Source organism: Ammospiza nelsoni, chromosome 22 (genome assembly GCF_027579445.1).
Source record: "Ammospiza nelsoni isolate bAmmNel1 chromosome 22, bAmmNel1.pri, whole genome shotgun sequence".
In the NCBI taxonomy this organism is placed as follows: domain Eukaryota; kingdom Metazoa; phylum Chordata; class Aves; order Passeriformes; family Passerellidae; genus Ammospiza; species Ammospiza nelsoni.
This window is the reverse complement of record NC_080654.1, coordinates 4,302,454-4,329,762: the sequence shown is the minus strand read 5'-3', so window position 1 is coordinate 4,329,762 and position 27,309 is coordinate 4,302,454. Positions and strand designations below refer to the sequence as shown.

Genomic DNA, 27,309 nt, shown 5'->3' with positions numbered 1-27,309 from the left:
AAGTCTTCTGAAAGCCACCACAGGTCCTGTAACTTTAAATCTGAGCTGAGATCATAACTTTGGTCCTGACCAAACAGCGTGGGGAGGGCGGGCCTGGCTGCTCATTGAGGACCACCTTAGGCTGCTCCCATCCCTTGGCTAAAGAAAACAACTCTGACTCCTCTCAGTTTTCTTTAACTGCTCAGTTATCATCTGAGAAAACCTCCCCTCCTCACGTTACAGCAGCTGAAGGAATATTTGGAATACCAAAGTGTTTTTTTCGCAGTGATTTCTTTTTATCGTCGCGATTCTCCAATAACCCAAATTTGGATCTGTCTGGTCTCAGGATTGGAAAGCGACTCTCTGAGCAGATCCAACATGTTTCTAAAAGTTCCATTCTTCATCCTGCTCCTCGGGAGCCTGCCTTTTGCAGCACTTGCTCAAGAAGGTAAGGGGAAAGTTTGGTTACAGTTATTCCCAGATATTTCCTGTAATTTAACAGTTTCTGTGCTCTCTCATGGGTTACAAAGTTACTCTGTTTGTAAAACTTTCCTTGTAATCCTTAAGCTGCAACAGGGCACTTACTACAGCTGTGATCCGGATAGAAGCAGTAAAAGTTTTCTATGGGCTGAGTTTGACTCCATTGGGAAAGAATTTTCTGTGTGTGAGCAGGGGCAGGGGGAGGCATTCCCTGCACAGCCTTGGAAATGGCTCCAGTCTCACTGCAACACTCACAGCAGCCTCTGCAAGCCATAAATTGTGGGTATAACTCTATGAAAGTGACTTGTGAATCTGTTCATTCAGGAGTTTAACTTATGTGCTTAGTGACATTTCATACTTTTAGAATTTGAGGCTTATGCAGGGCTTTGCTGAATCTAACTTAGCCATAATATAGATATTATACATATATATGTCTAGTATATGTATATATAAAATATATATTATATGTATATTTTTATATTATATACATATACATATTATATATATATGTATTATATATGTGGCTCAATATATATACAAAGAGGGAAAATCAACCAGGAGGAATTTTTGCCAAAGACCAATTTGAAAAGCATTATGTACCAAAAAGATTAATTTCAGAAGATTAATTTTGAATTTTATAAGAAAGATACAATATACACTTTTAGGTAAAATAGACATTATTGTTAAAAATTCTTTCTACAGCTAACGGGTTGGAGGCTGATTCGTTAACAGTAAATCAGAATTACCCTGACCAGTACTTGATTCCAGGAATGTCATTTTGAAACTCAGTTTTTCTGAGTGGAGTTTGACTCATGTGGGTGAACTGGCCAAGAGGCAGCATGGTTTGCAGCTGCCATGGCCATGGAGCACGTTCCAAGCAGCAGCTTCATACCAGTGCTCTGAAAACAGCAACTCTAAACTCAGCTCACTCTTCAGAAACACAGATCTCCTCATCAGGCTTAGATCTGAACACCCAAACTGCAAAAATCACCTGACTTTGGCCTGATAACAATCAATGTCATCCTGCTGGGAAAATGGAGATATATTGACATACACCGTGTGTGGATGTTGACTTGAAACTTCTAGTGGTGTTCTGTATGTCACAATGTGAGGCTGAAATTTGGAGTTATGCTGCAAAATTTCACAGAAAAACCAAAATCAACAGATATTAGGCAAGTCACAAAAGTCGTTTTCCAGGCTCACCCAGCCACTTTGTTCTTTAAAAGCATCTATATTAGGTATACCAAAATTTAAAGCCATTAGAAATGAGGTAAAACCACCACTACTTTATAGAATTGCTTTAAGTAATCTAAGACACCAGAATTAAAAGGTTAAAAGGTCCTTTATCTTCAAGCTTTTGAGAAGTTTTTCATCTTGTTTTCTCTCAACTCTGAGACGAGTCCAGCAATGCTCAGGCTGAAACTCTACTAGTCATAAAAAATATAAGAATATTTCCTGCTTTAAGAATAAGAATATTACCTCTGCTTTATTACCTTTATTACAGTTTGCATTGAACTCCAGAGCTGGATCAATAATGTGATTTACAGTATGTGAGGTTTTCTGTGTCTGTTTAGGGTTTGTGACTTTTTCTTCACATGGAGCCAGTCATTTAGGACAACTTCCAAAGGATACAGCAGGAAAACAGACTCCAGATAAAATAAGTTTTGAGTTTTAGTGTCTATCACTGCTGTTTACTGATAATCATCAGCAATTACAAGTTAGAAGAGATGTGAAATGACAATGACACCTTCAGCAGTCTCTGCTGGGTGACAGGGAGATGGAGAGGGCTTGGTGGAGTGGCTTTATCCAGATCCATGAACCTCTGGGGAACACAGTTTTAGAGGAAAAAGGTTTCCATCTGACACCTCTTAACCTAAAAAAGGCCGTAAATAACCTGCAGCTACCCTTTTCTTATGGCTGGGCACTCCAGGTTATGGACTGAGATGAAATCGAGAAAAGCGGCTTTGTTTCCAGCAGGAAGCATATTTCCAACTTCCAAAAGTATTGCTATTAGTATTATAACTGTTATTATTATTATGTACATTTTGTCCCTTCTGATCTCATTCAGCATGCCAAAACTCAGGCAAATCCTCACACATAGAATCAGAGGAGCTGACATGGAAGTTGGCTTTTGATTCCAAATCTTTCCATGGTGCTGTATCATAGCAGGGAGGGAGATTACTCTGTTGGCTGTCACATAACATGAACAAAATTTAACATGATTGTTTAACAAGATACCACACGTCACCTGGGCTGTATCGACTGTCCATGTGCCTGATCTTACCTCAAGGCAAATATTAGATTTTATTTCCTTATGCAAGGCAGGTTTATGCAAGGTCATGTTACGTTTGGTTTGGACTGAAAGTAAGAACATGGGCAGGATAATTCAGATTAAAAGTGTTTATATCATAAGAAAGGAAATTGAAGTTTACAGTCAGCTGTGAAAGACTAAAAAGCTTTCTGTTTTTCAAAATCATAACAAAGAGAATTGACAAAACCACAAGAAAAGATTGTTTCAATACAGTCCTGATTTACCCAAACCCTGTCACTATTGCAGTGGCAAAACTAAATAATAAAATCAGGCAACTCCAAAGCCTTTTGAAAATCCAACTCTGTAAATGCTGGTGGTAAAAGCAAATGGAATAGTCACATTTGACTCAAAAGGGACCCAGTTTTCTACTAAATAAGTGCTGCACAACCTTTCATCCTGCATGAAGAAAGAGGAGTACTCTTACACATGCCCCATATGCACCTTTTCACCATATGAATCTAACTCTACATGCCCAATACTCAAAATTATTATCACAGAAAGGAGAAAATCATCTTGCTCATCTCAGGTCTGCAAGTCTGAATTTTGCAGTATCTTTGTGCAAGACAGAAGAGAACAAATAAAATTCAATTTCTCCTCAGCTAGGCAAGGAAAAAAATTACCTGATTTAAAAATTTAAAATTACCAGGGAGGTTTGCACATCTGTACCCTGGCAGTTAATTTTTGAATCTGTAACTTCACAAACAAAGAAAAGAGTCATATTTAAGGGCTTACAAGTGGACCTTTCATTAACTCAAACTGGAAACAGAGAGGCCAGATTCTCAGCTCCTGCAGTTCAGCAGTTTCTACTCAATCCGTGCATTTACCTCAGATCAAGGACTTGTAAATCATCTAAAAAAAAACCCAGCAAAAAACCCCAAAGCAGCAAAGAACCTGGAGAGCATTTAGGCAGATGATGAGGCAGTGCAGGAAGGTTTTCAGGCTGTGAGGCTCCAGCAGGACCGTGTGGTGTTTCTCCATGTGTCACTTGAGGTGAGCCACACAAGGACCACAGAAATGCCCACTGTGGCTGGTGGCACGTTTGTTTTGTTGGTTTGTTTGCTTTTTGTCTGGATGTGGTCAGGGATTACAGCATGAGCCCAAATGCTGCCAGATCCTTCCTCCCAGATCCTCTCAAAGGGCCCCTCTGATCTGTGTGTGCCCAGAGCATCCCCTCCGTGGGGACTGATCCCACAGCAAAGCTCTGCAGTGCACAGTTTGTTACACAGAGTTGCAGGAAAAGATGTGGCATTGGGGGTATAGGTATGCTGGGATGTGCTAAAGAGAAACAAATGAGGGAAAAATAAGAGACAAATGCACCATTGATTTCCAACTCCCCATCTCAGAAGCTTGGCCAAAACCTCTCAAAGGACATGGAAGCTGATGCTGAGCACATTCTCATGTTGCTTTATGACTCCCTCATGTTTTTTCCATCCTTGTACTCGTTGATTACAAACACTGCAACATCCAGCATCAGAATAATCCTTAGTGAGGGCACAATTCAGCTCTTACACCAGCACCATTTTCAGGCAGCATGTACTGTGTTAGGAGAGCTTGAGACACTACTAAATCTCTAATGGGGACACACACAACTCCAAACCCACTTGAAAATGTTTTTATGACTATGAAACCCATCCAAACATTAGTCTATTGTTAGTGGAATATAAAAGTCAGACTAAACACATTTGAAGGGAACTTGCCTGCTGCATGGCAATATAAAGTGGGTAGTCAAAAATCACTGTGTGGACAGAATTAACTCCTAAAAGTTTCCAGTTCGGGGTCTGGCATGAGTATTTCAAACAAATGAGATGAGGAATCTGCAAAACATTCTGCTTGCAGATACAAAGGGTTAGTAATCTACAACAAGGCAGCTGTGAAAGGGCACACAGCTGCAGCCTCAGAGTCCATGGAAGGAAGTCATTTAGGGGAAAGATGAGTTTATTACTGTATTAGAGGTCATTTCTTAATTCCTTTCATTTGCTTTTACATATCCCAGTATTTGTAAGCAGATGTCTGCTTTGTGCTGCATATCTGCCCAGCTTGCTGATCCCTTACACTAAGTTTTGTATTTTTTCTTTGTCTTGGCTGCAACTCTTCCTCCTAGCCAGCCATGCAGCAAAAGACTGAAAGTTCTGTGATTCTGCCACTTTACAGCAAGATACAAGAGGCATTTACACCTTGATCGCAAGCCCAACCTTCTTATTCCATCCCTCACTGATCAGAGGAAACAATTACACTGTTATAAAACTGCAAACAGGGAAACAGGGTCACAGGGCAGCAAATCTCAATTAAAAAGTAATTTTATCCCATATTAATGGGATAACTCTGAGGTTAGTGTTCTTAGCAGACAAGAAAGCAGATGTTGACACAGCAACATTATTAAAAGCAAGAATTTGGAATACTCATCTGTAGCTCTGCAAGGAATATTTTAAAGGAAAGTCCTGTAATGGAGTTTGTCATTTCCTTCCTAATGCCCACAGCTCTGTACATAGGACAAAGCTTAGGAAGTTTGCAGTTTTTCCTTTCCTGGTTTTGCTTTGTGACTCTGGTTGGAGATCATTGTACACACTTTAAGAGCAGTGGCTTCTCTGTATCTGCCCAGCTAAAGCACATTTTGGTTTGCCTTTCTGGCAGTGCACTATTGTAACATTCAGACATGTGAATTACTTGAGGAGCAGCTGAGTGGTTCTTTGCCACTTTGGCACTGTTGATTTAAACTCTGGCTTTAAACCAGGTTTGTAAACCAGGACAGTTCCTTTGGCTGAGCCAGCCCCAGCAATAAAATCCCATCTGCAGCAGGGTGTGGTGAGCAAAGGAAATGTTTCTGACAGTTCAGCAAAGCATTGTCATCACATGCTACATGGAATACCTGACCAAAGTCAGTCATGCTCTAAATTAGGCTGAGCTAAATCCTTCCTTGTGCTTCATGACCATTTTCCCAACTGGCAGATCCTTTCCAGAGTTTCTGGTGTTCTCTCACCCAGCTTCCTTTGTTATGTATAGCAGAGCTGTCAGTCTTTGTCTTAGGAAACTGCAGAAAGCACTTCAGGATTTACACAGTACATACTTTCTCCTCAACAACAGTCTAGACATTGAAATACACGCCAGGGGATTTTTAAGGACATGACAGATTACTCCAGCTTCCAGAAAGAATTAAGAGAGAAAGAAAATGCCAATGCTGTGGCCCCAAACAGGCCAAGGACACAGAGCTCTCTGGATATTGCAGATATAATTTTGCAGGAGCCCCAGGCACAAATGAGAATTTCAGTTCTCATTAACAAACTTCCCTACTTTTCTGAAGTTTGAAAATTGTAACTGTCCAAAGATTCAAGCTGCAAAATTCAAACACCAGAATCCACTATATTACATTCCTCAAACCCTTGCATTTTCAAAGTGCAAAAAAAATTTGTGTCTTGGATTTGGCAGTGTTGAAAGATTTCACAACAAAAGAGACACCTGTATACTTAAAAAATCCAAAAGTATAAAAATAATGGAAAATTATTCTCAGACAAAATTAATCTAATGTTGAAGGTTTTGGACATGACTCTGGAATACACTGAAATTGAGGATGAAGCCAAATCATAGACAAAACTGCTTTTGAGAATTCCAGAGCTGCTGTATTTAAAATGCAGATCCCTTGCAAATAATGCATTTTTGTTAAACCTCCACCACCATGAATAGAATTTTTCAATGAACTACAACAGAACCAATTCCAATAATGAGATACTAAGACTCAGTTTGCTCACAATCAAATTAATGTCTCTAAGTGAAGAATACTTCTGCAGAAAGGGAATTCCCTTATCAGGAAGACTAGTTTGCTCACAATCAAATTAACTAAGACTCAGTTTGCTCACAATCAAATGAAGGTCTGTAAGTGAAGAATACTTCTGCAGGAAGGGAATTCCTGTATCAGGACATAAATGCTGAATAAAATGCAGTCAAAACAGGAAGGCCAACACACTCATCCATGCTCAGTCTTTCAAACAACACCCCTTGGTCTGTACCGATTCCGGAAGCAGAAACTGAAAACCATCAGTCAGCTCCAGATGTTTGCTCTGTTACATCTCCAACAGAAAAGTGATATGTCCCAAGTGACCCATCCTGCTAAACTCTCTGCTAGTTAATAATTTTAGCTGTTATGAATAACTGAAGCTGGGTTTTTTGGGTTTTTGGGTTTTTTTTTTTTTTCATGTAGAAGCAGAGGGCAACGAGCAAAGGATTATTGCAGTTCTTGCTGGAGGGAATCCTTTAAGGTTTGCCATTTATATCTCCTGGTCTCTTATCAGAAATGGAAACATTCTATTTTGAGGGCTTACTATTTCAAGGACTAAGCTAAAATACAGGCTTACAACTGCCTTTACCCACTAGGGTTTGGGTTTATTTTGGTTTATGCAGGGAAAGAAGCAAGGTCCTACAACATTTTTCATCTTCAGAATTATCTTTGTTGGTTTTGGAGACACCTGAAAGAAATGCTAATGAACAACAGTTTTACAACTCCCTCTCCTTTCCAACACAACCACTGTGCTTTGAGAGCAGCTCTAAGAGGTTTCTGTAGTAAATTGTCACTCTGTGCATGCAAGTAGTGAGCTCAGCTTCCCCTAAGTGGGTCATGGGATGCTTAAGCAAGGGAGGTTTTCCAAAGTAGTATTAAACTTATAAAGACATCAAATTTTGTCCTGGTGTGAGAAGCTGCAGCTTGAGAGCAGCTGGGGCTTTGAACTGAGGGGCTCCCAGCTGGAACTTTGGCAGAAAGGGATGCAATGATTAATTCACATCTGCAGCAACATATAGCTGCAAACAGAGGGGGCTCCTTGGAGACAGCCCAGCACTGTGAGGCAATGTTTTTATTTACAACCTCCTCTAAGATAATATTAAGAACACATGCAGAAGCACCACTCAGCCCTGAATCTTGCTACATTTGGCCCACACCAGATGAAATCCAGGAATGACACAGGCACACACCCCTTCAGTCCCATTTCCATCCCCTTTGGTGGCAGTGGTGCTGAGCCCTGTAGTGGGTACAGTGAAAGAAGCTTAAGTCCAATTTCATTTCAATATTTAATTTCATTATAACTTTCTCTGACAAAGAGCTGTCTAGCAGCCAGTGTTCCTTCCTACAAATAAAAATTGCCTCCCAGTCTTTCTCTGGGTAATAATTTGGTAGTGCCTAACCACCAGCCAGCCACCTCCACTGTCAGTCTAAAATGAACCTGGAAATAGAATCCAGGGATTATTCTGCATCAGGTACAGAATTTCAGCTTGAACAGGGCTGGGACAAGACCTTCAGAGTGACAGAAACCAAATCAGATCAGTCTGAGCCTTGGGCAGTTCATAGGGAAGCCATATTCCAGTTTCCCTTTGCAATTAAGGAAAGGCGGCACTACCAAGGATGGCCCAGATCTCAGGTGTGATGATTTATCTTCCAGAGGAATTCATTTTTCCCTACAGACTATCAAAGAAGATAAGGGCAAGTCTTCACTTTATTTAGGTGTCTTTATTAAGAACCTAAAATTAGGCAAGATTAATCTGGGCCACCTCCTTTTGTCAATCAGAGGGCAAAAGCACTGAAATAGGTTTTCTTGCCACTCATGGCCAAGAATCTGCGAAAAGCATCACACAAAGAAAAATTATTTTATGTTTCTTTGTGACATTCGCTGATTTTCTTCACCTTTGCTGTGTGACATGCTTTCCTTTCCTGTCTTCACTCTCAGGCAATTTTCAGGGCTGAAAGCTGCTGCCATGCCAGGAGTATAAGCAGCTTCTCCCAATAAGCTGCTTGTTGTTAACATAAAAAATTTATTTCACCTTCTGCTGGGGGATTTTCCTCTAGTAATTGGTTTTCTCCATCAGTGCTTGTTTTCAGCTAGTGAATAAAGGATGTTTCCTCAGTTCTGACTGGGATTACAAGGTAAACTGATCCATACACCTTTGTGCTGTTGAGTTTTATTGCTATTTCTTTGTTCACACTTAATATTTACATAGCTGTGATTGTACATCACAGTATTGCATTTTAATGATATTTTTAATAAGCAAAAAATAAGGATTAAAAAATAGTGCTATACCTTAAATTGCACTGATATTAGAGTGTGTCTAAATACACAACAAACAGTCAGCCCACTTTATGCAACTTCAACACTACCTGGGGTATTTCAATCAGAAATGACCAAATTATTATTTTTAACATCTAATTTGGAATCTGATTTACTCTGTTCTAGTCTTTCCATGGATTATAAGGTGATTTCTGGGAGACTGGCTTAATTAGCCACTATATTTGGCCTCATGTTGGCATAACATGAATATAGTTTCTTCATCTATAACTGCCTAAAGTGATACCTGCACACCCTTTGGCTCCTAAATAGGAACTGCATCTGTATTCAGGCTTATAAGAACACAGAAATATAAAATTCTATTTACTTCAGTAAACATGGAATTAGACACCTAAGTTTAGTTCAGTGTTTGCTCTCTTAGAAATGGGACAAAGCTCTCAGTCTTTTATTGGTTGGGATGGATAAAAAATTTCTAGTTTGGTTCAGAAAATAGTTTTGGAAGCCAAGGAAAAATATTTGCAAGTTTCCAGTAGAATTCAAATGAGAGTTTGAAGAAAAACCAGGGGTTATTTTTCTCAATGGCAAATCATTCATCTTCTGCTTGAAAAATTTTCTCTAAGCTGCCAGTACATTTTTTTACCAATTTTAAAATTAAAAATTGGCTTTTTTATTTGAAATAACATATTTATATGAAAAGGGGCAAGTAAAAATGAACAAAATTTAAACAGAACTCACAATTAAAGAAAAAAAATTCTGAGTAATATTTACACAGCTGATCCAAAGAGATTCTACCCTTTTATTCATTTCTGGCTGCTATCAAGCAAAATGCCCATCCTTTCTATTTCATTCACAGAACAAAAGCTGTTTATTTGCCTCCATATCATTCATAAAACAAGTAGAGTGCATTTAGGAGTAGCAAAGTTTTCCATAAAAACTATTTGGAATCAATCTAGCAATTCAGAAATTGTCCAATGCAGAGGAGATGAGAATGTTTTCAGAACACTAAATAAAAAGTGTCATTAGTAGAAAGTGTTATGATTTAATAAAACAAAGAGGCTGTCGATATTTCTCATACCTAAGATATTTAAATGGTACAGGAATTTTCATTTTTAAAAGAACTGTCAAGAGCTGTCCTTCTTCGGATCTGGTTGCTTTGATAAATAGAGGATAGATGCAAAATTGGAGTCCAGGAAAGAAATTTTCAGTGCTTTTTTTGCCCCAAGTTCTTGCTCAGGACATTTACTATTAGCTCTTTGCTTAAATTTCAGCACTGCTATCTGGAATTCACCAGGAATCACAAACTCCCAGGAGCTCTCACAGCACATTAACATCACACTCTGCCTGTCCCAGGTTTATCAATCAGCACAAAATGGAATTTAATGATAGTTTGGTTTTCAGGTTTTCAGCACATTCTTGGTACTGCCAGTTATCTCCACACTGCCCTGCCTTTCCTGCTCTACCTTATTCTAGCTCATTTCCCCATTGATGAATTCTGGCTGTATTTATAAATTAACAGCACTGTGTGGGCCAAAATCTAAATATCCATTTTATCAAAGAGCACAGATGAACTAGAAGTCTACAATTAAAAAAAAAAAAAAAAAAAAAAAAAAACCAAAAACCAAAAAAAACCACAAAAAACCACAACCTTTACATTGGTATCTAAAAATTCAAATTTTGGCAAATAAGGTTTGCAACTTCAGGAAAGCCTCAGGACTGATTTGTGTAGGAATATTTCCAAATTATAGCTGCACCCATAAGCATTGATGGCAGGTCTAAAAGAAAAATTGCAGCTGGGGCTGAGCTGAAAGATGGGAGAAAGCTTTTCCTATTTTAGAAAATGGAAGATGCTTGAAGGAATTTATCCCAATACAGAAGGTAATTCTTAGCTTGAAATCTGGAATCATCACATCCACTTTGGAGAAATTTTCTTAATAAAAAAGGAAATAATTTCTCGGACAAAATGTTAGTCACCAGTATGTTTCAAGGTTGTATCAGAGTTAAGTGATGGCTTCAGCTTTTTGTCCTACTGCTTTGGGCAAGAGTACAATAGAATTCAAGTTTATTCCAAATAATTTCCCATTCCCATGTGGGAAGGGCAGGGAGACAGAACACCACACAGAGGTCATGTTTGATAAAGTTTATTTCTCAGAGGAGCCAGAACCTTTACCAAGGAAAATTCTGACTAATTTTCTAAAATTTTATGCAGCAAGCTCAGTTCTAGAAGGAGAAGAAAGTGCAACAAGTGATTTCAGAGACAGAAATGACACAGAATTTGAAGAAGTACCAACAATTGTGAGTAAATAATGCTAAATAAAAGATCCTTTATGCTGCCTTCTTATTCACTGCCACTTCCCACCTCTTCCAATTCAGTATCTTTTAAACAGTTTCAGTGAAACTAAACTCAAAAACTGCTTTACAAAAACCCACCGTAAAAAGGCAATTCTGCAAAATTCTGCAGCCTTCTACACCTTCTGCAGTCTTACCAAGAGATCTGATGTAGAAATCCTCTAACTGAGAAGACAAATCAGCTTATCCTGGTTTGTTTGGTCACTGTACTCAAGTCAGACATGAGAGGTGACAGCTAAACAAGCTGACAGACCAAGAAATTTAAATGTTACTTTAAACATGTAGACTGAATGTACTGAGGGAGATTTTCCCTCTTTCCCCCTTGTCATTGCCCACAAGACTACACAATGTAATAAATGTTTTGCAGTTTGGAGACCTGAAGACTACAGAAAGCAGCTTCATCCAGGAGGGAGAAATTGAAAATGCTACTGCTTATGAAGTTAACACAGAAAGTGTTGATGGTAAAAATCCCTTTCATTTCTATTTTTACACATCAAAGTTATACTGCCTCTACTAAACAATATCTGGAAATCTCAAATATTCTCTCAAACTTTATTTGCTCATTTTTTATCAAAAGAACAACCTCAAACCATTATGACAAAGTGAATAAAAGTTTTCCTTGGATGTAACCTTTCAAATTGGAAGGCAACACTGTGCAAAGCAGAGGGAGTAATTATTGTTTTTCTGTCTTTACAGGTGAACGGAGTGGGGAAACAGAGAAAACTGATGAAGGTATTAAAGACAAGATTTGCCTATAAAGACAATGGAGAAATGTTACTGTCAGGCAATTCCCCTTCCAGCAGCCCTTCCTGTGCCCATGCCATCAAATAAAAGTTTCAGGAGAGGCACAGCTGCTCCCTAAACTGCTTTCCCTGGTTCACTTGCTCACTGTCTCCATATCCACATCCCCAAGGAGCCCTCCAGCCCAAAGGCATGGCTCCAGGCTGTGGCATTCACATTCTCTAAAAAAATCCCTTTGCCCAGGATTTTTCTCCTGGGAAACTGAGAAGCTTCAGAGAAAAAGGAAAACAATAATTATCTGATTTGCTTCTCCTGTGTTTTGCTCCTTTGGAATGTGGTTGGGGATTGTTTACCCACAGGTGATTGTTTCATTGCATTCTGCTGTGAGTTGTTTTCACTCTTTGGCCAATCAGGGCCAAGCTGTGTCAGGACTCTGGAAAGAGTCAGGAGTTTTCATTATTATCTTTTTAGCCTTCTGTAAATATCCTTTCTGTATTCTTAGTATAGTTTAGTATAGTATTCTTTAATATAATATAGTATCATAAAGCAATAAATTAGCCTTCTGAGAACATGGAGTCAGATCCATCATTCCTTCCATTTTCTGGGAGGAACACAAATACAATACCAGGCTGCTGAACATCCAAACCTACTTTAGAATTCACAAGTAACAAATCTCCCCAAGGAGTGGGATGCAGTAGAACAGCACCAGGTCTATCAGTAGCCTCTTATCAATGGTCTCCATACTAATATTCCCAATTTCTTCTTGCAGGTGGTCTGGGGACAATTGCACTGCTTGGAATAATTATTGGAATCATTGTTGCAGTTGGAATCCTTGCAGGAATAATAATTGCAGTTGTGAGGAAGATGTCAGGCAGGTACTCGTAAGTAAATTGCTCATCAGGATTTTTCTTCAACATCTTCCTCTGAGCAGGGTCACAGGAATCACTTGGGACATTTTGAAGGTTTCTATTTTGACAAAAACCACCTATTTTCCTGGTTTACAGTGCTAGACAGACTCAGCAAGAGCTGCCATGGTGTCTTCATGCTCTGATGAGCTTCAGAAGAACTTCCCAGACAGTGTGCACATACTGTTATAATATCAGGTGCTTGGGGCTAGGATTACTCTGGGGAACAGGAACAAAGTCATTCACTAGGGACCACAACAGGTTCCAGAAGTAGTGGATAATATGTGAACACTGGGTGTCACCATCACATTCTCTGGAAAAATTCCTTTGCCAGGATTTCTCTCCTGGAAAACTGAGAAGCCTCAGAGAAAAAGGAAAACAATAATTATCTCAGTTGCTTCTCCTGTGTTTTGCTGCTTTGGAATGTGGCTTGGTGATTGTTTCATTGGTTTCATGTGAGTTATTTTGACTTAATGACCAATCATGGTCAGGCTGTGTCAGGACCCTGGAAAGAGTCACAAGTTTTCATTATTATCATTTTAGCCTTCTGTAAGTATCCTTTCTCTATTCTTTAGTATAGTTTAGTATTCTTTAATATAATATAGGCCATAAAGTAATAAATTAGCCTTCTGAGAACATGGAGTCAGATTCATCATTCCTTTCAAAAACAGAGGTCTCAGAAAATATCAGACATTGGGGAGTGATCTCTACCTTATTTTTGGTGACACAAAAATCTACAGAGTTTTACAAACTCTGAAAGTAAGAAAACCCCAGGAAACGGAGCTGATACTAAGCACCAGGAGAAAGCCAAAAAGGAACTAGGAAGAGAAATAAAGAGGTGATAGGAAAGGCAAAGAGAAGGAGAAAAAAACCATCATGTGACTTACATTTGGGTAATGATGAACAATCAAATGTCTGATTTTTATTTTCCAGGCCCTAAACACAGTTGAAACAAGCAACCATGCCATTCCCTGCTGGAAAATACAAGTGCTTCTTATTTCATACAAACTAAAGACTATTCCTGTATTTGTGTGAGAAGATGATCCATGGAAAATATGGTCAAAGGATTTCAGATCTATGGGGATACCACACAATTCTAAGGACCACCCTCACACCCCCCCTTCCACAGAGCATGGAATATTTAATAGGATTTTTTATTAACCAGAATTTTACTAGAAGAAAAAGATATTACAGTAAAAAAACCCTGCAGCAAAGAGACGTACATCTGAAATGTGATTTGCAGGTATTATATGCTTGGGTTTTAAATGTTACCAAAGATTATTTCACATTACATTATATGTATTCTTTTAAAACAAAAGGTGGTTTTGCCTGGTTAAGTGCAACAAAGAAGTGGTTTTGCCTGGTTAAGTGCTCCTTAACTTGTTTATTTACCACATGATGTATCAAAAAGGAGAAATTAGCTTCAGTGAGAACCAGTTATTTACAAATTAGGAAAAATACTGGATATTGGAAGCTAAAATCTTTCTACTGCTGATACAGATTTTCTGCTCTTGATATTTATGTTATTTTGTGGCAAAATATGGTAGGTCTGGCTGGAACTGATCTACCAACTGAGAGCTTGCTTGTCTGACTATGGCATCAGGAATTTCCTGCCCTCTCTTGTTGCAGAGACATGCAGGAATTGAAATACACATCCTGAATTAAGGGGTGCTTGGAAAAGACCCAGTTTTGATGGGTCACTTTAGAGCTGACGTGTAGAAGCTTTTGAATTAGTGTACACTGTGTTTTCTCATTATGCCTGCCCCATTTTCTAACTGTACAGCTGATTTGTTTGACAACATGAGCAACACCAGGTCAGAACGTGACACTGAGGTGTGATGCAGCTTTTCTGGGGCATATTTAGAGCAGCACAACCTGGATATACAGAGCTCAGAGCAAAGGCTTTGCATGTCAAGTGACTGCACTGCATCAGGTTTCCTAAATGCTACAACACTTCAGTGTTTGGTGTAAAAATCATGAGAATCAACATCATCATCCATTGCTAAATTTGTTAGCTTATCTGTGTTTGCTTTTCTGTTTTTTTCATGTGCCTTGAACTATCATATCAATACAAGCTTTGGAAATAAAAATCATAATATAAACTGTATTATTTTACAATAATTGTTCTTGTTTCCTTAAAAAAAACAGTAAAATGTCTTACTGTTCTTTCAATTTTCCTGACTTATTTTGCTACTTGTCTTATCAATGTAATGTCTACAAACAACTCATTTGACATTGATAAATGAAATTATAATTGAAAAGTAAACATGTGAGAGAAAACTAATTCAGAAGTCTGTAGTTAGTTCTGGAGCTGATTGATGAGACCCTCAGTCTGTGACCAAGGAATAAGCTTAATATTTATCATTGTGTAAATTGATAAATAAGCAGCAAAATTCCAGTTTTTTCTTCTTGCAGCAAAAGAATATTAATTCTGTTAGCCTCAATTTAACATTTTCTAATCTGTACTGGGAAATACCCCATAAGGTGCTCTGATGCCTGCTCAAATGTGTGGCATATGCAATTATGAATTATTCACCCACTGAAGGGAATGCACAGATGTCACCAGTTTCTTCTGCCTCAGCTCACTCACTGCTAATTTGCAAGAATCAAAATGAGGAAACCTTTCTTATGCCACCAATAGTAACAAGCCCCCCATTTGAAAAATGTATGGCAGAAAACATTTCTGGGCAGTTCTGAGTTTTCATGGCCAGAACAATTGAACAGGCAGTATTCTACTCAAGGACACTGTGCTTTGTTCCTGCTCCAGAAGCCATTTTAACTTTATATTACAACTACTTAATTTTTCTGGTTTTATCTGTGCCTTTATAGCCTACCCCTTTGTTTAAGGCAAGTTTTTAAATCTTAGGTTAAAAAAGTCAATCCTTGACCAAACAGCCCACACTCTACTGAAATATTTAGAGGGGGTTTCCAGCACTGGAGACTCAGTAGTAAATACTGTGGTGTATTAAATCTGACAACAAAAACATGAAGAAAATTTCCTTCTGATTATCAACTGGAGCCCAGGATACTCAGTTATGGCTAAAGAAAGCAAGGATTCTAAAGAAACAGAAGACATCTCTTACTTTGAAAATCCAACAGCTGCTGCTGCACTGATACATTCAATATTCTGATGATTCATACACCTTGCTGCCCAGAAATCTCAAGTGCAGAACATTCCAGTCAGCTTCCAGCAAACCTCAAGAAACAATGGAAAATTCATTAAAATCTTGCACATTTGTTACATATCTATGTGTTACTGAATCCTTAATTTAATTAATCTGTAATTTCATGATACAAATGTTTTGGACATGCAGACTACAGATGCACAGAGGTTTTTATTTCACATTAATCTATTGCAGAATTCTGTTTCTGAGCTGTCACATTATGCAATTTCCTGTTACTAGTTCAGGACCTCAAAGGTGGGTTGAACACAAACTATGTGGTTTTTTGGTAGAATTTCTGTGCAAGATGGGACCTTTTGTGCTTTGTGAGAAGTCACACAGCACATTGTCCCAGGATAAATCCTTCTGTGAGCTGAAAAATGAGTGATCAGTACAACCAAGGCCAAGGTCAGGAGATTTCCTATGCATGAAGGAAACAACAGCTCCATGCTTTCACCAGCTGGCCAAGCTTGACTTTTATTCACAGGGAACAACACTCAATAAATCAACACTTGCTTTTAACTTCAAGCCCTCACTCCTGATCATATTCATTCCTTTAGAGTTAGTAACAATAATGTTCCCTTTTGCAGCTTGGCTTTGAGTCATGAATGTGGCTCCCCCGAACAGACAAGCAGGCACCAGGCTTCCTGTGAGAATGCCAGATGTCACTAAAAAATATCATAAACAGAGTTGTCCCCTTGCATTTGTGTCTGTGGGGAAGATACACAGCAGTAGGAACTATGAAAGCAGTGACTTGATACATCAATATTTATAATAGTTCTGGACATCAATACAGCAATTCTTACAAGAGTTCATTTGAGGCATGCTTTTCCTGTAAGAACAGAAAATGTCAGAAGAATTAATTCAATAAAATCAGCAGTAAAAATATGTGCACCAGAAGAATTATGGAGATTGATTTACTCCTATAAATTAATTATAGGAGTGGTTAATTTATAATTAAATATCAATTAAAACATGCAGCAATTGCTTATTATTTTAGGAGCATTGCAGTATGCCATTACAATTATCTTAGCCACATCTGATTTTATGAAAGAGTAAGGACAGCCTGCACATTAACACCTCTGAAAAGAGTTCAAACTCAACAGCACTGATGCATTGTTCACAGGCAGATGGCAAACACTGCCAGATGAAGTGGCTTGCCAAAGGTTATAACACAGGTAAGAGAAAAGTCACCAACCCAGGAAACTTTAAACATTAAAACATTAGTCCTGTCACAGCTCCATATTAGTTCCCATGAAGCTCCATTACATTTTACAGTAAAACCCCTTAATGTGCTTTTCTATAAGGCAGGAACAAAGAATACAGAGCAAAAAAGCTCCTCACTGAATCTCCAGGAGCACTCAGGTCAGGAGTGTGCTTGGGCTGCTTTTAATGAGGAACAATCGAAAATAAATAAATTAATTAAATAATTAATTAATTTCTCTGGCACCAGCTGAAGTTCTGCAGAGTTGATGCTGCTGAACCACCCTAAAGCTTAAGAAGACATTGTTACACCTATTTGTACTCACCTACTTCACCAGCTGAAACATCAGATTGGCCATACCCATCCCAAAACATACTGCCAAAACATGCAGGCAGTTTTTTTTAAACTAAAGGATTAATCATACTGAAATTTTTTTTTTTTTTCATTTTTTGTTTGACAACTCCTGATGGATGCAGGAGGTAACAGGGGATCTGTAACTTGACACCAGGTGCCATAATGAGAAGGCTGAATTAATGCTTTGTACACTTTTCCCAGCTGCAGCATGGAGGTATTTATGGATAAATAAACTGAGCATCACACTGGCCGTGTGTCTTTGTCCAGGCCTTGTGGATTTAGGCACCAGACCAAACCCAGAGCTCCCCCTGCTCTGCAACAAACAGTTGGGCTGCAACACAAAGATCCCCATTCAATCATGGGGCTTGTTCAGCTCTCCCAGGCTTGAGAATTCAGATTTTCAGACTCTGGTAAATGCTTAACTGGCAAATGTCTTAGCAGGCAAAGGAGTGCTGCCCATTCCATGCATTTTCAAAGCTGTGCTCTGTCTGCAGCAGGTAGCTGGCAAGGGTGAGTGATTATTGAGAGTTCAGAACCAAAACCAAAGAGTGACATGCACAAAAAAAGAGGAAAATGGAAGGAGAAGGGAAAGTTGAGAACTGCAACACTTTGTCTTCACTAAAATTTGAATTTTTTTCATATTTCCAGCTTGAGATAAAATTGGACTTGCCAATAGACTTGCCAGCCTGTGAGGCTACTTCAGATGTTAATCCTCATCAGTACTCAGATAAATTTGCATCAGGGGAAAAAAATTTTTAAAAATGTTACAACCTTATTTTCTGATAGGAAAGGCAGTAAGGGTGATGTTGATGGAACACAGCAACAAGTCCAGTAACAGCCATGGAAAAAAGCTGGGTTGTGAAGGGGAAGTTGGTCCTATTGAGGCAGAATCTGTCCTATTGCTCAGAGAACCCTGGGGCTTCTTTCTTCCAAGCAGAACTGGAAGCTATCAATGTTCTAGGACATGGATTTCCTTGTACTACACAAGCCCTTTAAGTAATTTTTCTAACAATTACTGGTAATAACTTGAAGGCAATACTGACCAGCAACTGAGTTAAGTCATTGTCTACAAGTGGATGAACCTAAATCCTTATTAAAATATTCCCTTCTTCCCTCCTGAATGACCAAACATTTTCTAACAAGATGATTTTAAATATACTGATATTTGTCTTAGGAAATTAGTAGTGTATGTCTCATTTGAGCTGGGAAGCAGCTCCATTTCCTGCCTTTATGAACCATGCTATCCTCAAATAACACATTCCTTTGAGTCCTGTGGTTACTTTGCCTCATGACATTTGATTCATCCTATGCAGGAAACAGGGAAGGAATTAGCAGGTTCAGCAGGTGTGCTCAAGGGAAAAGAGATAGGAATGTCAGCTCTTCCTCATTTCCTATCCACCACAGGAATAAACCCCACAGGAGTTGAATAAGCAGCAATAACTGAGCACAGTGGAGGATATTTCAGCTTCTTTCTTGAAGGAATGTTCTCTCCTGTACATCAGGCACTGAGGCAATTTACTGAGAATAAGAGAGTTGTTTTCCTGCCTATACCCCTACAAACTGTATAAACAAGGAAAACTGAGAAAAGTCCACTTCTCACCACTTAGACAGGCCTTTACATACAGGTGGTACAAGAGATTTTGACCTAAAAGCCAGCCCTTAAAGGCAAGTTGTATATAAAAAGCACAGCTCACTTTTACAGTAGAGCAAAGGCTGCCTGTTATAAAGTAGTGGAAGAATTTATTGATTTAAGTTGCTGTTCAAAGTGTTCTCTGTGATCCAGACCTGGTCTTAGCCTGAGGAAACTATTCCTGGAACTAAGATCTGAGTTTTTGTAATAGAGAAAATATTATTATAATGTCAGCATACATTACTGCTAATCACCTCTCACAGGGAGGCAAAGCCTGTCACCTCTTCATTTAAACCTGGAAGGGCTGAAGTTAAAAAATGTTTAACTCATAACTATGAAGCTTCTCCTTAAAAATAATTTTCCTGATGAATTCTTCTAGTTCATTTTGTCATGATCAATGTTTAACTTACTAATACAACAAGCATGCTTGATTGAGGGGAAAGTAGCAATAGAATTACTGAGAAGGTAAACCAGGCTTGCTTTTCATGCAGAAAAGTGAGCAAGAGCCAGAAGAGTGACTTCAGGTTTCATGAAGGAATGAACCTTCAGGTTTCACCCCTGACAAAAAACAATGAGTAAATAAATGCATGAGCAGAATAAAATGAAAGACTCCTCTCTGCAGGCTGATGTAGATGCAGGATAGCTGCACACTCAGTAAGCTGTACCTGAGCCCCAGCTAGTGGTGGAAATCACAGATGGCATTTTTACAGCAAAGATGAGCATGTTCATAACAGAAAAGCTTCAGTTTCCTATGTATTGCCTCCTACTCATCAAGCCTAGTTTCATTTTTAAAATGCTTTCAGGAAAACAAAAGCTACATATTGGTTACTCATGGTTTGCCTACACCATCTACACAGATCCTCAGTGGTTCTGCTTGATCCAGCTGCTGGAAGTTGGAAGAAGGAGTGCAAGCAATGTGATGCTTTCTCCTTTCTCAGTGATATTTTCATCCTCTGAGCCAGACTGTCACAACATAACCAGTAGGCAGCACAACCAAGAGCTGAAAATTATTCTTATGTGTTCTTCCTTCCATGGAGGAAAAACGTATTCTCTCAACATAAGTATTTCTTGATTAAATAAGTTTAAGTGATTAATTCATGGTCACTAAGAAACTCATGGTCATCAATTTTCTGGACCCAATATTGTAGTGTTCAAATCAATTTACAGAGACAGTCCTAAAATACCTGCTCTAGTTTGCAATGGTGATTATCCAATGTCATTGACAAATTTATGTTTTAGTGAACTTTATCTTTAGCCCTGTGACACTGTTGGTGTATTTATACAGATGAATTTTAGCCAGTTATTGTGAGTAGTATGCAGGAAATGGCTGCTAAATCCATCTTAGTACAACTGCCCCATCCCTGGAAGTGCCCAAGGCCAGGCTGGACAGGGTTGGAACAACCTAACTGGAAAATCCTTAAAATCCAACCCATTCTATCAAGTCCTACAGAATTTACCTGCTGGACTGAAGATCTCAGCAGTTGTCACGTTCTGGAGAGAGCAATGATGAGTTTTGGACAGGAGTCATCTCTGGTAGAAACAGGGATCCCAACCTGTGATCAAGAGGGAATGAATCAACATAACTGACTTAACACCCCTCTCCTGTCCCTGAGATATCCTGGTCACCCTTTGCTAAAGTCAGTCAAATGGGAGGTGTGGAAAAGTTGTGTGTAAATCCCTCTGGAGCAGGATATAGAACCCAAATATGTAAGATTACCCAGCTGTGAGCTATGATCAGTTCCATAAAGTGCTCCTGAAAAGGAACTCCTCCATAGCTGTAGGAAAAGCAGCACTTGTGGGGCAGCAGGTGAGGAACTTTTGTACAACATAACAGATGAGTGACAACAAAGACAAAAGTGACAATCCATGAGACGCTGGAGTCATGTGAAAGCTTGGACATTGCTTTAAACTGTGAAAAATTAGATTTTTGTGACAAAACTTGCTACTGGTGCAGGCTGTAGAAAGCAGAAATGAGGACTGTGAAGGACCTTGAGGTCAGAAGGGCTCACCTAAATGAGCAGGAAGGGAAAGGAGCAGGAATATTTAATGCTTGTGTCTTTAGAGTCCCATTCCCCAGGACATTTTGAGAACAGCTTCCCAAAATATCTTAGCCGTTCATTTAATTCTTTATTTTCCAAAATGACACTTGCAGAAAATGATGGTGATATTGCCTAAATTCAGAGCTATTAATAAGCAGTAAGCCAAGCAGTTCAGTCTTTCCCAGAGCCATAACATGCAGCACATTGTCTTCTATGTTTATAAGGAGAAATCAGAATAGCACAGAAAGTTATGATAAAAGAGACCTTGTCCCATTTAACAAGAGAAAAAATGGCCACACTGGTATCACTAGAGTCCACCTACTTTCAAGACAGCTTTAGAACTTCTGATTAAAAAAATCTTTTCTAGAAATGTTTTTTCCTGCCATGGCTCACTCAGATTTTCACACACAAGAAGAAAATTCTCTCTAACCCATAAGTCACCTTTTCAGTCACCCTGAATAAATTCAGTCAGACGACCAAGATTTACAAAAATGTTTTTGCTGGTATTTGTCTCTCCTATGTGTTTACACACCTCCAAATAACCAGAAAAGCTTATTCATCATTTTAGAGAGCACTACAGCAGAAATATTGATGTTTTCAAAATATAAAAAAATAGGGGTTCAGAACCTTAATCAAATGAAGATTTGTAGGCTTCTCTGACAACTGAAAGTGTAAATTGAAAGTGCAGATCCCCTGGAACACCACCAGATGGTAGATATTCTCAGTATAAATGTGGGAAAATAAGGATGACTTCTACATACAGTTAGAGAAAAGTTATAATTTCTGTTATTTGTGATAATTTTGGGAAATCTTCTACTTAACCTTGAAGGTAGAAAGATTCATATTCCAGCTAGTTGGATAGGTAATTTGTTCTAAGTTTTAATTTTTCTGTTACAGGTATAGGGCTCTAACCTGTTAAATGGGAATCTTGATTTTTTCTTAAAATAACCTCCAAACTTACACAGGTGTAACTAGTCTAGCTTACTTATAAAATTAAATGTTAATACAGCTAAATGAGAATTAATTTAGTCTAATAAATCAAAGCAGTTTAAACCTATTTGAGGTTTTTTTACTACTAAAATTAGAGGCTTCAAAACAGAAGCCTCTAATGGTGTACCTACAAAATATTTTGTAATATAAATGCATCCTGAGTGTTCCAGGTGGAAAAATCACTGTGTCCTGTTATTTTTCAGTCTGCTGGTCCTTGCCAAACCTAAAGATCACTGCAGAGATGTTCAAATTCCCTGGCAGTGTGTGTGTCTTCCAGATGTATGAATGGTTAAGTTGGTAGCTATTTCTTGGTAATATGGTTTTTAAAAAGCTGTGTTTTGATAAGAGTGGGCAGAGAGGTTATTTTCTTGGTTACTTGCTGAGGAAATCCAGCTTCCAGCTTTATGGAATGGGATTTTTCTGTCCTGATGCTATTTGAGTACTTTTTGTGCCCAGCCTTACTGGCAGATATACTCATTGATGTATATCATCAAATAAATGTAAAACATTTCTGAACTTCCTCTTCTCTGTAACTGTATTAATGTCCTATGGATTTAAATCGGGGATTTTCCTCTGAGAAAATGGCAAATTCTTAACAATTCCAGGTAAAATACAGTTCTAGCCTGGGAGGAATACATCTTTGACTGCATTATGAATAGAACATTCAGGGGAGAGAGAAATTAAGGGCAGACACACTGTTATATCCTGCAGTACAAATACAGACATCTCCCAGCAGGTGATTATGGAGGGTTTTATTTCCTCTCAGGAACTTTCTCAGAAATAGCAGAGAAAAAAGCCTTGGTTTAGATGGAAGAGTACAATTTATGTGCAGCACAAATGGGTCCCAAGCCAGCGACAGCCTGGGCCCCTCAGGGCTGTGTTGGTTTTTTGGTTTGGTTTGGTTTTTTGTGTGTGTTTATTTGTTTGGTTGGTTTTTTTTTGGTTTTTTTTTTTTTTTTTTTTTTTTTTATTTCAGTCACAAGTGAGAACCCTGTGGAGCTGCTTTACTAGCAAAAAGAGTTTGGAGAACCTGTTGAGGTCTGGCAGAGGGCAGTGGATGGAGGTGGCTGGGGCATGTGGTGAGATCTGAAAGGGGCTCAGGGGGTTGAGGGGTGGAAGGGATAAAGGGGGGAAAGAGGGTGAAGGGGGTAAAAAGGGATAAAGGGGATGGAGGGGAGGAAGGGGATGAAGAGGATGAAGGGGGAGATAGGGGTATAAGAATGAAGGCGATGAAGGGGAGGAAAGGGGTGAAGGAATGAAGGTCATGAAGGGAACAAATGGAATGAAGATGATGAAGGGGCTCTTGTGATATTGGGCATGGAGGCAATGTAGAGGGTGAAGGCCAAAGGGGCTGTTGGGGATGAAGGTGATGAAGGGCAGGAAGGGGATGCAGGGCATGAGAGCAATGAGCGTGATGAAGATGATGAGCGGCAGGAAGAGGGCATTAGGGATGAGGGCAATGAGGGGGATGACGATGACGGCGATGAGGACGATGAAGGGCAGGAAAGGGTTGTTGGGGATGAGGGGGATGAAGGACGGGAAGGGGTTCTTGGGGATGACGGGCATGATGACGATGAAGGCAATGAGGATGATGGAGCCAATGATGAGGGGGATGAAGGCGGTGAAAGGCAGGAAAGGAAGGGGCTGTTGAGGTTGAGGACAATAAAGCCGATGAGGGGGATGAAGGCGATGAAGGGCAGGAAGGGGCTCTGGAGATGAGGGTGATGAAGGGCAGGAGGGGCTGTTGGGCATGAGGAGAATGAAGGGCAGGAAGGGGCTGTTGGGGATGAGCACGATGCAGATGAAGGGCAGAAAGGGGCTGTTGGGGATGAAGGGCAGGAAGGGCAGGAAGGGGCTGTTGGGGATGAAGATGATAAAGCCGATGAAGATGAGGATGAGGGGCAGGAAGGGCTCGGGGGTCCCGCAGCGGGCCCTGCCCGCGGCCTCCCCCGAACGTCACTTCCGAGGCTGGAGACAAGATGGCGCCCGGACGGTGCCGGCGCTGAGGCCGCTCCGCCGCCAGCGGGGCCCGGGTGAGCGGGGGGCGGCGGCACCCGGCGGGCAGGGCCGGGCGGGCGCGGGGCAGAGCCGGCGGCGCTGGGAGCGGCGCCCGCGGAGCTGCTGAGGCTGCGGAGCCGCCCCGGTGTCCGCGGGGGGGCGGCGGCCGGGGGCGGGAGGGCAGCGGCGGCAGGTGCGGGACCTGTGCCCGCCGGGACGCGGGAGCGCCTCGGGGAGGGGAAAGGAGGGTGGAGGATGCGAGAGAGGCCGGCTGGAGGAGGACGCTCCATCCCCTGGGCGGCTTTTTCAATCTTTTTATCTGGGAAATGCTGCCTCGGAAGTGTCGGCTGGCTCCTGGCGCTGGCAGCGCGATGCTGAGAGAACTCGGCTCTTTCAAAGTGTCTGCAGAAGTTCTGGCGCTTGGCAGGGCCCAAAGCTCCTGCAGGTCAGTTCTGCCAAGTTGAGTGAGCAGGGCTTGGAGGAATTAACTCCGGAATTGGCTCCCCTCACTGGAAATGTCCATCTGTGAATTATTCTTCTTAGTCAGACAATAATTCGTTGTGCAGTGGGGGGGAAAATATTTGGGGTGAGATGAAAAATATTAATCTAAGACATTCAGCTTAAGAGATGTATATTAAGTGCATTTTTAATTTGAAGGCAGAGCAGCCCGCGGAGCTTTGCTGATAACCATCTCATGGACAGGTAGCTGAGCTATTCAGTGAAGTTTCCAGTGGTTTCAAATTCATATGAAGCTGCAAAATTTCCATTGTGAAGCAATAAAGAAAACTTTAGGTTGTTTCCAACTGAGGAAGGAAGAGAAGGTGATGTAGCTGCGCATGCTAAATGATCATTCAGTGGCAAGAGAATTATTCTTCTTATTTCACATTCGAGTGAGCAGCAGTGGACAGCTCTAGAGAAGAGCAGGGCTGCTTGTGCTTCTCATGCTGCTCCAGTTTGCTGTTCCCAGTCTGTGCTCTGGACTTTGGGCATGCAAAGTCTTCTCCAGCTTATTCAAATACACTAAATACATTAGGGTAACTAGAGTTGTACAGCAGCATGGCATGTAATTATGTTCCTCACCAGGAACTGATTACAAGAAGTAATGGTTTCAAGCTGAAAGAGGGGAAGTTTAGGTTAGATATAGGGAAAAAATTGTTCCCCCTGAGGGTGGTGAGGCCCTGGCACAGGGTGTCCAGAGAAACTGTTGGTGGAAGTGTCCAAGGCTGGGTTGGACAGGGCTTGGAGCCACCTGAGACAGTGGAAGATGTCCCTGCCCATGGCAGGGGGTGGGACTAAATGAGCTCTAAGGTCTCTTTGAGCCCAAGCCATTCCATGACTATGTTATTGTTGTCTTCTGACACTTACAACATTTCAGTAAAAATGATGGGCATGTTAAGAATTCCGGGCTGCTTTCCTTGGTGTGGAGATTTCCAGCTCTTCCAACTGCAGGAAAGCATAATGGTGAATCAGTGAGAGCATTGGCACTTTTCAGATGGAGATCTGTGTCACTGATAGATGAAGAAGTGACTTTTAAGAAACAAAAGAACTTTTGGACTTGCAGAGACAGCAGTGAGAACCTGTTGTTTTTCAAAGAAGTGGCTCCCAGGATTTGCTGGGACAGCAGTGCCTCAGTCCATAGCAAAGACCATAAAAACAGTGGAACCCTAGTTATGTTAATTAAAGGGCAAATCATCACTTTGGATAAAGTATCTTTGCTGGAAGTGCCAGGGTAAGTGTGGAGTTTGGAGATTCCTGAGTTGGTGCCTGTTTTATGGGAATCCAAAGAGCAGCTTTCTATCAGCACAGCATGGAAGGTGGGGAACAGTGTTCAAACACTTTTGTGCATTGAATAAAACACATCCTTTTTTTTTATTATTGACAATTTGCTTGAGAATGAAAGAGAAGTAAAGCAGAAAGTCATTTTCTGTAACACCTGAAGTGACCCTGGAAGTCCATCCTGCAGTGCAGTGATGTCTCCATTCCCCTGTTCCACATAAAATCCTTGATCCTTAGGGATAAACAAGAAATATAAACTGTATAAAAAGGATGTGCTGCTTACTGGGTGTCTGTTGGATACAGAAATTCAGAGAGGTTTAGAGATGACCAGTAATGCAAACCTGTGTAAAGTGCTGTAATATCTTTGTTGTTGAACTTGTTCTCATGGAAAGGGCAGACATGATCCTGATACTTAACCCCTCAAATGACATAAATTCTTTTACCAATATGTTTTTTTCCACTGAGAATAAGCTGGAAAATATTTCTTCTCTGCCTCTGCTGTAGTCAAAAGTGGGAGGATGAGTCCTGTGTTGTGAAAAGAAATGACTGAAATCAGCTTTTTCACATAGTAATAATCAGCAGTGTACTTAGCTGAGAAAATTTTCATTGGGTTTTACTGCATTTGTGAGTCAAATTCAAGTGCACTCATATCTGAAGATTGGAGTGGAATTTCTGCATATTTGCACTTGTTAGAGACTGGTTATTTTCTGTTGACTTCTCTTGACTAGTTGCTGTTTAATTAATAAACTCGGGGTTTGTGTTGTGTTGGTGATTTCTTGGCTTATTTTCTTGGTTACCTGAGGTGTAGCAGTTTATTTGGGTTTGTGGCAGTTAGCAGAGCCTTTTTTCTTACTGGACAATAGATAATAGATTTTAGTGTTCAGAAAATAATTTTCTGACCATTTTCCCTCTGTTCTTATTCAGGCAGCCTTGAGTGACTGAAAAGTCTTTGCATTTAATGCCTGTCAGTAGAAACAGGATGCATATTTTAAACTTTTAGAGTTCACATGAACTTTATGTTTTTAAATTGGCAAGCTTTATTTCACCTAAAGCACGGAAAATTCACGAGTGAGAGTATTTCAGCGTTGAATTGAAAACATGGAGATGTGCTTAAAAAATGATCATGTGCTGCAGCTAGAAATAAAACAAAGCCAAGAGCTGTGCAGTATCCCAGGCTGAACCCTGGCCATTAGGAAAACAGGCTGGGGAGACTTTCAAGTTGTTCCTGGTGCTCTAATGAACGTGTTTTTACTGGAGCAGTGATGTAATGCATGGCCCATTTTCAGCTTCCAAAATAGGATTGATACTCTCATGCCTGCTCTTTCCTTCCTCTCAATTGGAAGCAGCATTC

At 40.1% G+C, this 27,309-nt stretch overlaps 2 protein-coding genes across 3 annotated transcripts in view; both read left to right on the top strand.

Annotated features, from left to right (window-relative positions):
* The first annotated feature begins 147 nt into the window (after nt 1-147).
* On the top strand, nt 148-15,229 carry PDPN (podoplanin). 2 transcript variants are annotated; one of them, XM_059487660.1, is made up of 6 exons: nt 148-427; nt 11,021-11,106; nt 11,528-11,621; nt 11,857-11,892; nt 12,671-12,776; nt 13,740-15,229. In XM_059487660.1, the coding sequence occupies exons 1-6, from the start codon at nt 358-360 to the stop codon at nt 13,744-13,746; spliced, it is 399 nt and encodes a 132-aa protein (XP_059343643.1). In that variant the 5' UTR covers nt 148-357; the 3' UTR covers nt 13,747-15,229. The 2 variants fall into 2 exon arrangements, with proteins under 2 accessions (XP_059343643.1, XP_059343642.1); XM_059487659.1 differs by having other exon boundaries at nt 12,671-12,782.
* An 8,904-nt stretch (nt 15,230-24,133) lies between these two features.
* PRDM2 (PR/SET domain 2) overlaps nt 24,134-27,309 on the top strand; it is a 60,760-nt gene continuing 57,584 nt past the window's right edge. The window contains exon 1 of the mRNA XM_059487363.1: nt 24,134-24,217. The gene's annotated coding sequence lies outside the window, so the exon portion shown is untranslated. The remainder of the gene's footprint in view (nt 24,218-27,309) is intronic.